The sequence below is a fragment of the Myxine glutinosa genome, chromosome 8, assembly GCF_964187855.1.
Source record: "Myxine glutinosa chromosome 8, kmMyxGlut1.1, whole genome shotgun sequence".
NCBI classification, from domain to species: Eukaryota; Metazoa; Chordata; class Myxini; order Myxiniformes; family Myxinidae; genus Myxine; species Myxine glutinosa.
The window spans coordinates 103098293-103112254 of NC_136268.1; the positions used below are offsets into that span (position 1 = coordinate 103098293).

At 46.4% G+C, this 13962-nt stretch overlaps 1 protein-coding gene across 6 annotated transcripts in view; it reads left to right on the forward strand.

The window, feature by feature from the left end:
- LOC137432801 (paired mesoderm homeobox protein 2) overlaps positions 1-13962 on the forward strand; it is a 97619-nt gene that overhangs the window by 34251 nt on the left and 49406 nt on the right. For 2 of the 6 annotated variants that reach the window (XM_068125023.2, XM_068125017.2), the window contains exons 1-2: positions 1955-2226; positions 5671-6070. In XM_068125023.2, coding sequence (XP_067981124.1) covers positions 5860-6070 — 211 coding nt within the window. In that variant the 5' untranslated portion in view covers positions 1955-2226; positions 5671-5859. Of the gene's footprint in view, positions 1-1954; positions 2227-5667; positions 6071-13962 lie in introns of those variants that run through there. The other 4 variants (XM_078783610.1, XM_068125018.2, XM_068125021.2 and 1 more) reach the window with 3 other exon arrangements.

The window sequence follows — 13962 nt, forward strand, 5'->3', positions numbered from 1 at the left end:
ATGGAAAGTTTGGCAGAAAGTCTGAAATAAAGTTTTGTGGAAGGTCTGTTGGAAACTTTGGTAGAGAGTTTGGTAAAATGTTTCGTGTAAATTTTGTGTAAAGTCTGTAATAAGTTTGGTGGAAAGTTTTGTTTAAACTTAAGTGCAGGGTCGAGAATAAAGTTTTGTGGAAAGTCTACTGGAAAGTTTGGTAGAGAGTTTGGTAAAATGTTGGCAGAATGCCAGGTAAAAGTCTGGTAGAATGCTTGGTTGAAATGCTCGTAGAATGTTTGGTTTAAAGTCTGGCATAAGGTTTGGTGTGAAAGTATGATATGAAATTTGGAGGAAAGTTTGGTATAAGGTTGATAGAAAAAGTGGAAAGACGTTTGGTAAAGCCTGGTGGGAAGGTTTGGTAAAAACGTTCAGTGGAAAGTTTGGAAGATAATTTATTTGGAAGAAAGTTTCTCATAAAGTTTGGAAGAGAGTTTGCTGGAAAGGTTCATGGAAGGTTTGGTAGGAGGTTTGATAAAAGTTTGTTATAAATTTATGAAAAGAGCTTACTGGAGAGGTTTGTAATTACCGTTTTGCTGTTTCCTTAATTCCTTGCCACTGCATGCGATTGTAAATGAACTGATTTATAATCGTGATGGTTCCGCTTAGTGCATGGAACGTGTTTCTCAAACAATGTGCTGACTACACGATGCCATTGGGGGAAATGTACAATAAATCAGCGGTGTACGCTCGACACACAGGTAGGGTCCACGTACACCCACTGTCAAAGTGTACTCCAAGTGCAGTTGGTATTTTTTTACATGGTGGTCTTCATGTATATGCGTGCATTAATGATGTATGTCCATATATATATACATACATACATACATACATACATATATATATACATACATACATACATACATACATATATATATACATACATACATACATACATATATATATACATACATACATACATACATACATACATACATATATATATACATACATACATACATATATATATACACACACACACTGCATATGTTATAAGTTATAACTTATAACGCACATGTCAGTTAATGAGTAGAAGTAATGTAGAAGCAAGACGCGAGTGACATAAATGAGGCATGCTCATGGGGCTCTCGTGATGTACGAGTGCCTGCTTTGGAGACATATGAGGAGGGTTTGAAGAGTTGTTGGAATGAGGTACTCACGGTAGTCCCAGAAACACAAACTTACATACTTTTTAACTTACCATGTAAGCATAAATGACTGCTCAGGGAATATTCTTCCTACTCAGTATACTTATTTATTTACTGCAAAATAATTTTTGGCATGTAAGAAGATAAAATATAGGAAAAGGAAAATTGCTCATGGACGCGTATGATATAATGTATGGGTTTAACCACCCGTGCACACACATGACGGGTTTGGAGGACCCATGGGACGCACGTGATACTGACATGGAGGACCATTGGGCAAAAGTTACTAGATATAGAGGACCCGTGAGACCCACATGATGTATTTGGAAGTTCCGTGCAGGATGCACATCATGTACGAGTACCCATGCGGGATGCCCATCATATACGAGTACCCATGCAGGATGGAAAAGTACCCACGAGGCTCGATGATGACACTGTGGGCAGGTTCGGTGAAGTTCGAACCCAAAATGTGTCTCCATCGCTCGGAAAGATTTGAAAGAAGTACAAACGCAGAACACGCGGCGGGCACGGCAGAGGGAAGGAATTTTATGTCAAGGAATGTAATCATGAAAAGGCTGGCGCGTCTAGGGTTTTAATTAAAGGCATGTAGTCCCGTCCCGGGCCGCATCTGGTTCCAATCTGGGCCGCTTTGAAGGCGGCGGGCCACGAGTTCGTGCCGCGCCCCAGGGCTGCTGGAGCCAGCGGCGCCGCCCGGCCGGCCCGCCTTCCTGGCCCGGGAAGCGGGAATAGGGAGTTGGGGGCGGAGAGGGTTCTGCAGAGGGGGAGAGAGAGAGAAAGAGGGAGAGAGAGAGAGAGAGAGAGAGAGAGAGAGAGAGGGAGAGGGAGAGAGATGGGGTAAGTGAGGGTGAGTTCCGAGTGTGTGCTTCACAGACAGTCACGAGTTTGCTCAAGCGGAGGGACATGCGCGCTGGATACCCCACAGGCTGAGCATCCACACGTGGAGGAACAGCCGAGTTCACAAACGTGTAAGGACGTAACGGTCATCGCAGAGGAACCATCGCGGATACGCTTGGTCAAAGATATCCAGGTACGGAACCATCACGGATACGCTTGGTCAGAGATATCCAGGTACTGACTGAACCACCGCGGATACGCTTGGTCAGAGATAACCAGGTATGGAACCATCGTGGATACGCTTGGTCAGAGATATCCAGGTACTGACTGAACCATCGCGGATATGCTTGGTCAGAGATATCCAGGTACTGACTGAACCATCGCAGATATGCTTGGTCAGAGATATCCAGGTACTGACTGAACCATCGCAGATACGCTTGCTCAGAGATATCCAGGTACTGACTGAACCACCGCGGATACGCTTGGTCAGAGATAACCAGGTATAGAGCCATCGTGGATACGCTTGGTCAGAGATATACAGGTACTGACTGAACCATCGCAGATACGCTTGGTCAGAGATATCCAGGTACTGACTGAACCACCGTGGATACGCTTGGTCAGTGGTGTCCAGACTCCAGATATAGCGATTGCCGTCGCAGATCCGCTTCATAATCAGTGATGTCCAGGTAGGGAACCATTGTATATCCGTCTTGTCAGTGACATCCAGGTAGGAAACCATTGTGTATCCGTCTTGTCAGTGACATCCAGGTAGGGAACCATTGTGAATCCGCTCGGTCAGTGCCGTCCAGGTAGGGAACTATTGCGTATCCGCTTGGTCAGTGACGTCCAGGTAGGGAACCATTGTGTATCCACTCGGTCAGTGACGTCCAGGTAGGGAACCATTGCGTATCTGCTTGGTCAGTGACATCCAGGTAGGGAACCATTGCGTATCCGCTCGGTCAGTGACGTCCAGGTAGGGAACCATTGCGTATCTGCTTGGTCAGTGACGTCCAGGTAGGGAACCATTGCGTATCTGCTCGGTCAGTGACGTCCAGGTAGGGAACCATTGCGTATCCGCTTGTTCAGTGATGTCCAGGTAGGGAAATGCGTTGTGTATCTGCTCAGTCAGTGACGTCCAGGTAGGGAACCATTGCGTATCTGCTTGGTCAGTGATGTCCAGGTAGGGAACCATTGCGTATCCGCTCGGTCAGTGACGTCCAGGTAGGGAACCATTGCGTATCCGCTTGCTCAGTGATGTCCAGGTAGGGAACCATTGTGTATTCGCTCGGTCAATGACGTCCAGGTAGGGAACCATTGCATATCCGCTTGGTCAGTGACGTCCAGGTGGGGAACCATTGCATATCTGCTTGGTCAGTGACCTCCAGGTGGGGAACCATTGTGTATCCGTTTGGTCAGTGACATCCAGGTAGGGAACCATTGTGTATCCGCTTGTTCAGTGACGTCCAGGTACAAAACCGTTGTACAGTATATCCATCTTGTCATTGACATCCAGGTAGGGAAATGCGTTGTGTATCTGCTTGTTTGTGACATCCAGGTAGGGAACCAGGACGTAGCTGCCTGGTCAGTGGCGCCCAGGTACGGAACAGTTGTGTATCCGCTTAGTCAGTGACATCCAGGTGGGGAACTGCATTGTGTATCCACTTGGTCAGTGACGTCCAGGTACAAAACCGTTGTATATCCGTCTTGTCAGTGACCTTCAGGTAGAGAACTGCGTTGTGTATCTGCTTCTTAGTGACATCCAGTTAGGGAACCATCACATAGCTGCCTGATCAGTGGCGCCCAGGTACGGAACCGTTGTGTATCCACCTGGTCAGTACGGAAAGATTGGTGACCGTTTATGTTACCATGAAGTACAGCGGCTGTGAAAGCTAATCTGGTACCCCGGATGTTAGTTTTGGTGTACGCGCCATGTCGTACGACTACGAGTCCATTCCACACAAGTACATTTTCCAGGTCCACGTGCGCTGAGCAGGAACATGTCGTGTAATCCCAAGGATGGTGAATGGACTTGGGGACTCGTCCTTTGAATTTAGTTTGTGTTGGTTCTCTGGTTCGAACTCGGGACTCGAGTCATTTTGGGATTTTGTACAAAAGGCAAATTCGCGTCTGAAAATCGCATTTACGGGAGAGGGGGTGGAAGAGGAGGTGGAAGGGGACAAGGGGACAAGGACCGACAAGGGGACAAGGACCCGGTTAGGGGACAAGGACCCGGGAAGGGGACAAGGACCCGGGAAGGGGACAAGGACCCGGTTAGGGGACAAGGACCCGGGAAGAGGACAAGGACCCGGGAAGGGGACAAGGACCCGGGAAGGGGCGCCACACGTGGTCGGGGCAGCTGTGTGGACTTGTTCCTGTAAGTCAGTTCAAGCCTCCATCATAATGTCGGTTTTATTAAACGACCTTCTATGATGGTCTCCTTGGTCCATGACTGTGCGTGAGTTGTTAGGGTTCTGGATGGAGTCTTGCTGGGTCCGAGACTGAGGGAGTAAAACCAAATGGAGCGGGAGGGATTAAAGGAACACTGCACCGGATCATTCTCTTTCCAAACGTTTCCGGCGCCTCGTCCTTGCGCCTCTCCCTGCACGGTCTGTGTGCATTGAGCCTTGAGCGAGTCCTTGAGAGCATCGGCCTGCTCCGTGTGACCCCGCACACACGGACACTCCCCCCCCCTCACCCCCACCCCACGCCGAGCCCCCCTTCAGCAGCTCCCCGAGGGACATGATTTAATCGGTCCGATCGATCGGCCACGGCACTTGGGGCGCGTTTGAAGCTGTTTGAAGCGGCGTTACGGCCGGATAGGGGTGAGCGACCCCCAGGGTGGCCGAAAACGCGGGAAAATCCTGCGCTCTACTGCACCTTAGTGCACACTAACGAAGTTCGAAGGGTGTACCCAATGGTACACACTAACGAAGGGGTGCACCAGATCCAGTAGTGCACACTAATGAAGGGGTGCACCAGCCCCAGTAGTGCACACTAATGAAGGGGTGCACCAGACCCAGTAGTGCACACTAATGAAGGGGTGCACAAAGTGGTGCACACTAATGAAGGGGTGCACAAAGTGGTGCACACTAATGATGGGCTGCACCAAGTGGTGCACACTAATGAAGGGGTGCACAAAGCCGCGCACACTGATGAAGGTGTGCACCGAGTGGTACACACTAATGAAGGGGTGCACCAGACCCAGTAGTGCACACTAATGAAGGGGTGCACCAAGTGGTGCACACGAATAAAGGTGTGCACCAAGTGGTGCACACTGATGAAGGGGTGTACCAAGTGGTGCACACTAATGAAGGGGTGCACCAAGTGGTGCACACGAATAAAGGTGTGCACCAAGTGGTGCATACTGATGAAGGGGTGTACCAAGTGGTGCACACTAATGAAGGGGTGCACCAGACCCAGTAGTGCACACGAATGAAGGGGTGCACCAAGTGGTACACACTAATGAAGGGATGCATGAAGGGGTGCACCAAGTGGTGCACACTGATGAAGGTGTGCACGAAGTGGTGCACACTGATTATGGGGTGCACCAAGTGGTGCACACTGATGAAGGGGTGTCGTGCAACAAGTGCAGTAACCATACTATCCTGTCTTGTTGTCCCTCTCTGCCCTGGAGCAGCTGCACATTTGAGAAGTTGGCGATGTGCGTGTCCGACCACGGCTGACCCCCAGTGAGCTGCGTTGGGGTGAATGAGCCCACGTCTCACCTTGAACCATCGAACGAGCCCACCTGAACGTCGTCGGCGGTGCGGTAGGGTGCGGGAGCGTCCTCACGCGGGACCAGTGGTGCTCTTCGAGCTCCCGCACCATGAACTCGCCTTTCTCGCACCAGCTGACCACTGACAAGACCCAGGTCCCGTGTTCTGCAGCCGATCCTGCAGCGCATAACCGCAAGAATTTCTCTGTGAGCCATATTCTGGATCTACAGCCTCCCGAGCACGACCCCGAAGACCCCGGGGTCTGTCGGCAGCTCGAGTCGGGTGCACTGAGCAGCGGCAGCGAGACTCTTCAGCCAGAAGGTAGGAACATGTCATCTCTACCTATACCTAATGTTGTTCGTTTAACAAATGTTTACCTTTACTATTCGATACCGGTGCCGTACTTGTTTGTCCTTTCGATAATACTCAAAGGCTTTCTCCACCTGTAATTAATTACAGGTATAATGGATTACCAGCTATAATAGATTATCAGCTATAATGGATTACAGGTACAATGGATTACCAGCTATAATGGATTACAGGTACAATGGATTACCAGCTATAATGGATTTATAGGGATAATGGATTACCAGCTACAATGGCTTTACAGGTATAATGGATTACAGGGATAATGGATTACCAGCTATAATGGATTTACAGGTATTATGGATTATCAGCTATAATGGATTTACAGGTATAATTAATTACAGGTATAATGGATTACAGGTATAATGGATTACAGGTATAATGGATTACCAGCTATAATAGATTATCAGCTATAATGGATTACAGGTACAATGGGTTACCAGCTATAATGGATTTATAGGGATAATGGATTACCAGCTACAATGGATTTACAGGTATAATTGATTACAGGGATCATGGATTACCAGCTATAATGGATTACAGGTATAATAGATTACCAGCTATAATGGATTACCAGCTATAATGGATTTACAGGTATAATGGATTACAGGTATAATGGATTATCAGCTATAATGGGTTTACAGGTATAATGGATTTCCAGATATAATTGATTACAGGTACAATGGATTACCAGCTATAATGGATTTATAGGGATAATGGATTACCAGCTATAATGGATTACAAGTAGAATGGATTACCAGCTATAATGGATTTACAGGTATAATGGATTACAGGTATAATGGATTACAGGTATAATGAATTATCAGCTATAATGGGTTTACAGGTATAATGGATTACCAGCTATAATTGATTACAGGTACAATGGATTACCAGCTATAATGGATTACCAGCTATAATTGATTACAGGTACAATGGATTACCAGCTATAATAGATTTACAGGTATAATTGATTACAGGTATAATGGATTACCAGCTATAATGGATTTACAAGTGTAATTGATTACAGGGATAATGGATTACCAGTTATAATGGATTACAGGTATATTGGATATAATGAAGGGGTGCACAAAGTGGTGCACACTAATGATGGGCTGCACCAAGTGGTGCACACTAATGAAGGGGTGCACAAAGCCGCGCACACTGATGAAGGTGTGCACCGAGTGGTACACACTAATGAAGGGGTGCACCAGACCCAGTACTGCACACTAATGAAGGGGTGCACCAAGTGGTGCACACGAATAAAGGTGTGCACCAAGTGGTGCACACGAATGAAGGGGTGCACCAAGTGGTACACACTAATGAAGGGATGCATGAAGGGGTGCACCAAGTGGTGCACACTGATGAAGGTGTGCACGAAGTGGTGCAGTGTATGTTACACAGACAGCAATAACAGTACAATTACGGATAGCATAAGTTGGGGCAGGCAATGGACTATAGATATCATATGCACACTCTCCTCTTAGCTACCTAGCCTGGGTTTGAATCCCGACTCAGCTATAGGTGATTCATCAATGTGTGCCATCCTCGGATGGACGTTAAACTGGGTGTCCCGTCTGCCGACACTCGTTGGCGGACGTTGAGGAATCCACGGTGTCCTTTGTGAAGAGTAGGCGAGCTATCACCCGTAACATGAACAAATTACAAATCCTTACTCTTAGCTCTTTCACGAGCCTCAATCTTGTATACAAAAAAAACAAACAAAAAAAAAAAACCTTAATCGAATGTCAGGCCTAGCCAGTCGGTTCGTGAAAGACTTTGGAATAAGGTGCAAACATGAAATTCAAATTGAAGAAGATGCAATGCGCAATTTCAATTGTTTTGAGAATATCCGATCATATTCAAAAAGTCTTCTCTCAATCCATTATCAGGTACTTCTTGTCTATCGAGGTTGATTACATTTAAAATTCTGGGAATTGTAACAACGCTTTTGATATTTTGGAAAAATATTGGATTTGAGCAAAGATACAAACATGGCTTTTTCAAACATTTATTATTTATACTTGTACTAGCAGAAGTACCCGGCATTGCTGGGCGGGGGAGGGGAGGGGAACGGGGGAGAGGGGAGGAGAGGGGGGGGAGGGGAGAAGATGGGGGGGGGAGGGAGAAGAGAGGGGAGGGGGAGGGGGAGGAGGGGAGGGGAGGAGAGGAGGGGAGGGGGAGGGGGAGGGATGGAAGGGAGAGAGGGGTGGGAGGGGGAAGGGGGAGGGTTGGGGGAGGGGGGAGGGCAGTGGGGGGAGGGGGAGGGGGAGGGGGGGGGGAGGACCTATATAGATGGTATTCACAGCACCTGATCGAGCTATTGTTAAAAGTACATGATATTCAAAGGGCCTGAGTGAGCTATTGTTAAACGTACATGGTATAAACAGCACCTGATCGAGATATTGTTAATGGTACATGGTATTCACAGAACCTGATCGAGATATTGTTAAACCTACATGGTATTCACAGCACCTGATCGAGCTATTGTTAAAAGTACAGGGTATTCACAGGGCTTGAGTGAGATATTGTTAAACGTATATGGTATTCACAGGGCTTGAGTGAGATATTGTTAAACGTATATGGTATTCACAGCACCTGATCGAGATATTGTTAATGGTACATCGTATTCACAGAACCTGATCGAGATATTGTTAATGGTACATGGTATTCACAGAACCTGAGTGAGATATTGATAAACGTACATGGTATTCAACTCACCTGAGCGAGATATTGTTAAATGTACATGGTATTCACAGCACCTGAGCAAGATATTGTTAATGGTACATGGTATTCACAGTGCCTGAGTGAGCTATTGTTGAACGTACATGCTATTCATAGTGCCTGAGCGAGCTATTGTTAAACGTACATGGTATTCACAGCACCTGAGCGAGATATTGTTAATGCTACATGGCATTCACAGAACCTGATTGAGGTATTATTAAACGTACATGGCATTCACAGCACCTGAGAGAGATATTGATAAATGTACATAGTATTCCCAGCCCTGAGTGAGCTATTGTTAAACGTACATGATATTCACAGTGCCTGAGCAAGATATTGTTAAACGTACATGGTATTGACAGGGCCCGAATGAACCATTGTTGAACGTGCATGGTATTCCCAGCCCTGAGTGAGCTATTGTTGATCGCACATGGTATTCCCAGCCCTGAGTGAGCGATTGTTAAACGTACATGGTATTCACAGTGCCTGAGCGAGATATTGTTGAACGCACATGTTATTCCCAGCCCTGAGCGAGATATTGTTGAAATACATGGTATTCCCAGCCCTGAGTGAGAGATTGTTGAATGCACATGGTATTCCCAGCCCTGAGTGAGCTATTGTTAAACGTACATGGTATTCACAATGCCTGAGCGAGATATTGTTGAACGCACATGGTATTCCCAGCCCTGAGTGAGCTGTTGTTCAACGTACATGGTATTCACAATGCCTGAGCGAGATATTGTTGAACGCATATGGTATTCCCAGCCCTGAGTGAGCTATTGTTAAACGCACATGGTATTCCCAGTGCCTGAGCGAGCTATTGTTGAACGCACATGGTATTCTCAGCGCTCAGTGAGCTATTGTTAAGCGTACATGGTATTCACAGTGCCTGAGCGAGAAATTGTTGAACGTACATGGTATTCCCAGCCCTGAGTGAGCTATTATTAAACGTACATGGTATTCACAGGGCCCGAATGAGCCATTGTTGAACGCACATAGTATTCCCAGCCCTGAGCGAGCTATTGTTAAACGCACATGGTATTCCCAGCCCTGAGTGAGCTAATGTTAAACGTACATGGTATTCACAATGCCTGAGCGAGCTATTGTTGAACGCACATGGTATTCCCAGCCCTGAGCGAGATATTGTTGAACGTACATGGTATTCCCAGCCCTGAGCGAGATATTGTTGAACGTACATGGTATTCACAGGGCCCGAGTGAGCCATTGTTGAATGCACATGGTATTCCCAGCCCTGAACGAGATATTGTTGAACGTACATGGTATTCCCAGCCCTGAGCAAGCTATTGTTGAACGCACATGGTATTCCCAGCCCTGAGCGAGATATTGTTGAACGTACATGGTATTCCCAGCCCTGAGCGAGATATTGTTGAACGTACATGGTATTCACAGGGCCCGAGTGAGCCATTGTTGAATGCACATGGTATTCCCAGCCCTGAACGAGATATTGTTGAACGTACATGGTATTCCCAGCCCTGAGCAAGCTATTGTTGAACGCACATGGTATTCCCAGCCCTGAGTGAGCTATTGTTAAACGTACATGGTATTCACAGTGCCTGAGCGAGCTATTGTTGAACGCACATGGTATTCCCAGCCTTGAGCGAGATATTGTTGAACGCACATGGTATTCACAGTGCCTGAGCGAGATATTGTTAAACGTACATGGTATTCCCAGCCCTGAGCGAGATATTGTTAAACGTACATGGTATTCCCAGCCCTGAGCGAGATATTGTTGAACGCACATGGTATTCACAGTGCCTTGAGCGAGCTATTGTTAAACGTACATGGTATTCCCAGCCCTGAGCGAGATATTGTTAAACGTACATGGTATTCACAGTGCCTGAGCGAGCTATTGTTGAACGCACATGGTATTCCCAGCCTTGAGCGAGATATTGTTGACGCACATGGTATTCACAGTGCCTGAGCGAGATATTGTTAAACGTACATGGTATTCCCAGCCCTGAGCGAGATATTGTTAAACGTACATGGTATTCCCAGCCCTGAGCGAGATATTGTTGAACGCACATGGTATTCACAGTGCCTTGAGCGAGCTATTGTTAAACGTACATGGTATTCCCAGCCCTGAGTGAGATATTGTTGAACGTACATGGTATTCACAGTGCCTTGAGCGAGCTATTGTTGAACGCACATGGTATTCCCAGCCCTGAGCGAGATATTGTTGAACGCACATGGTATTCCCAGCCCTGAGCGAGATATTGTTGAACGCACATGGTATTCCCAGCCCTGAGTGAGCTATTGTTAAGCGTACATGGTATTCACAGTGCCTGAGCGAGCTTTTGTTGAACGCACATGGTATTCACAGTGCCTTGAGCGAGCTATTGTTGAACGCACATGGTATTCCCAGCCCTGAGCGAGATATTGTTGAACGCACATGGTATTCCCAGCCCTGAGCGAGATATTGTTGAACGCACATGGTATTCCCAGCCCTGAGTGAGCTATTGTTAAGCGTACATGGTATTCACAGTGCCTGAGCGAGCTTTTGTTGAACGCACATGGTATTCACAGTGCCTTGAGCGAGCTATTGTTAAACGTACATGGTATTCCCAGCTCTGAGCGAGCTATTTTTGAACGCACATGGTATTCCCAGCCCTGAATGAGGTATTGTTAAACGTACATGGTATTCACAGTGCCTGAGCGAGCTATTGTTGAACGCACATGGTATTCACAGTGCCTGAGCGAGATATTGTTGAACGCACATGGTATTCGCAGTACCTGAGCGAGATATTGTTAAACGTACATGGTATTCCCAGCCCTGAGCGAGATATTGTTGAAATACATGGTATTCCCAGCCCTGAGTGAGAGATTGTTGAACGCACATGGTATTCCCAGCCCTGAGTGAGCTATTGTTAAACGTACATGGTATTCACAGTGCCTGAGCGACATATTGTTGAACGCACGTGGTATTCCCAGGCCTGAGCGAGATATTGTTGAACGTACATTATTCACAGAATGAGTGAATTATTGAAAACCGTACGTGGTGTTCTCAGCATCTCTGCGAAGTCCTTTTTTTTTCTTTTTTTTTGCATGGTTTTTTTCAGTGCGGTATTTTAAAAAGTTTCAAAATATTTGTGCTAAAATATTCTCTTCGGATCAGTGTCTGGTTCAAATGCTAAAAACCTTAAAGGGACTTTGTTGAGGAATTGATCTTAGGCAGGCCACAAACTTTTTGATCATCCCTCGTGTACTTCTCTCCGGTGCGTCTTCCTTTCGTGTAAGTTTCCCTCCGTAGTTTCATGTTCATCCTGTTTATCCTTGAATGAGTTATTCTTCATTCCTCCAGGAATGCACGACCTTTATCACAGGAGTGTGTGATCATCTTGTTTATTTGTCACTAAAAGATGCCCATTGGACAAAAAACCCAATTACATTGTATGCACAATTATGCTGTGCTTAAATATATTATATACACATAATACAAAGCAGTAATATGTATGAATACATATATATATACATATATATATATATATATATATATATTGCATAAATAAACTGAATTGTAAATAATCAATCGATAAATGTGCGAAAGTTACATGCTCAGAGCAGGAATCGAACCCAGATCCTCTGGTGAACCGACCAGTGCTCTGCCATCTGAGCTATCTGGGCGACCCCTGTCCCAGCACACAATTATCCCACATATAGAAATGCCACTCTCTTTCCGTCACTCTTTCCGGGGCACACGCTGCCAACCATACGAGCACCAACGGCTTGTTCACGAGGGGGTTTTCCCCCAATGGGGGGGACAAATCCATGTCCGCTATTATAGACTCCACTGGGGGCATAGTAAGCTAATTATACAAATGACCAGGATTGTAGATAATCAATCGAGAAATGTGGGAAAATTATGCATCGAGACCGGAAATCAAACCAAGGTTCTCTGGTGAGCTGTGCCAGTGCTCTGTCATCTGAGTTATCTGGTACGGTCCATGCGTGCGTGCGTTTCAGGATGTTTGTGTGTGAGTGCGCATGTATGCATGTGTATGTTTCAGGGTGTGCGTTTGCATGCGTGCGCATGTATGTATGTGTATGTTTCAGGGTGTGCGTGTGTGAGTGCGCATGTATGCATGTGTATGTTTCAGGGTGTGCGTGTGCATGCGTGCGCATGTATGTATGTGTATGTTTCAGGATGTGTGTGTGTGTGTGTGAGTGCGCATGTATGTATGTGTATGTTTCAGGGTGTGCGTGTGTGTGTGAGTGCGCATGTATGTATGTGTATGTTTCAGGATGTGTGTGTGTGAGTGCGCATGTATGTATGTGTATGTTTCAGGGTGTGCGTGTGTGAGTGCGCATGTATGCATGTGTATGTTTCAGGGTGTGCGGGTGCATGCGTGCACATGTATGTATGTGTATGTTTCAAGATGTGTGTGTGTGTGTGTGAGTGCACATGTATGCATGTGTATGTTTCAGGATGTGTGTGTGTGTGTGTGTGAGTGCGCATGTATGTATGTGTATGTTTCAGGATGTGTGTGTGTGTGTGTGTGTGTGTGTGAGTGCGCATGTATGCATGTGTATGTTTCAGGGTGTGCGTGTGCATGCGTGCGCATGTATGTATGTGTATGTTTCAGGATGTGTGTGTGTGTATGAGTGCACATGTATGCATGTGTATGTTTCAGGGTGTGTGTGTGCATGCGTGCACATGTATGTATGTGTATGTTTCAGGGTGTGTGTGTGCATGCGTGCACATGTATGTATGTGTATGTTTCAGGATATGTGTGTGTGTGTGTGTGTGTGTGTGTGTGTGTGTGCATGTATGCATGTGTATGTTTCAGGGTGTGCGTGTGCATGCGTGCGCATGTATGTATGTGTATGTTTCAGGGTGTGTGTGTGTGTGTGTGTGTGTGTGTGTGTGTGTGTGTGTTTCTACTTGTGTGTGTACTTGTGAGTGCACTTGTGTATATGCACCTGTGCATGTGTTTATGTATATGTGCATGTATTTCAGTACATGTACATTGTGCGTTTATGGATGTGTGTGTGTGTGTGTGTGTGTGTGTGTGTGTGTGTGTGTGTGTGTGTGTGTGTGCGCGCGCTTGTAACCATGTCTCCAGAGTGTGTATGTATGTGTCTAAGCTTGTACATGTGTAATGTGTTTC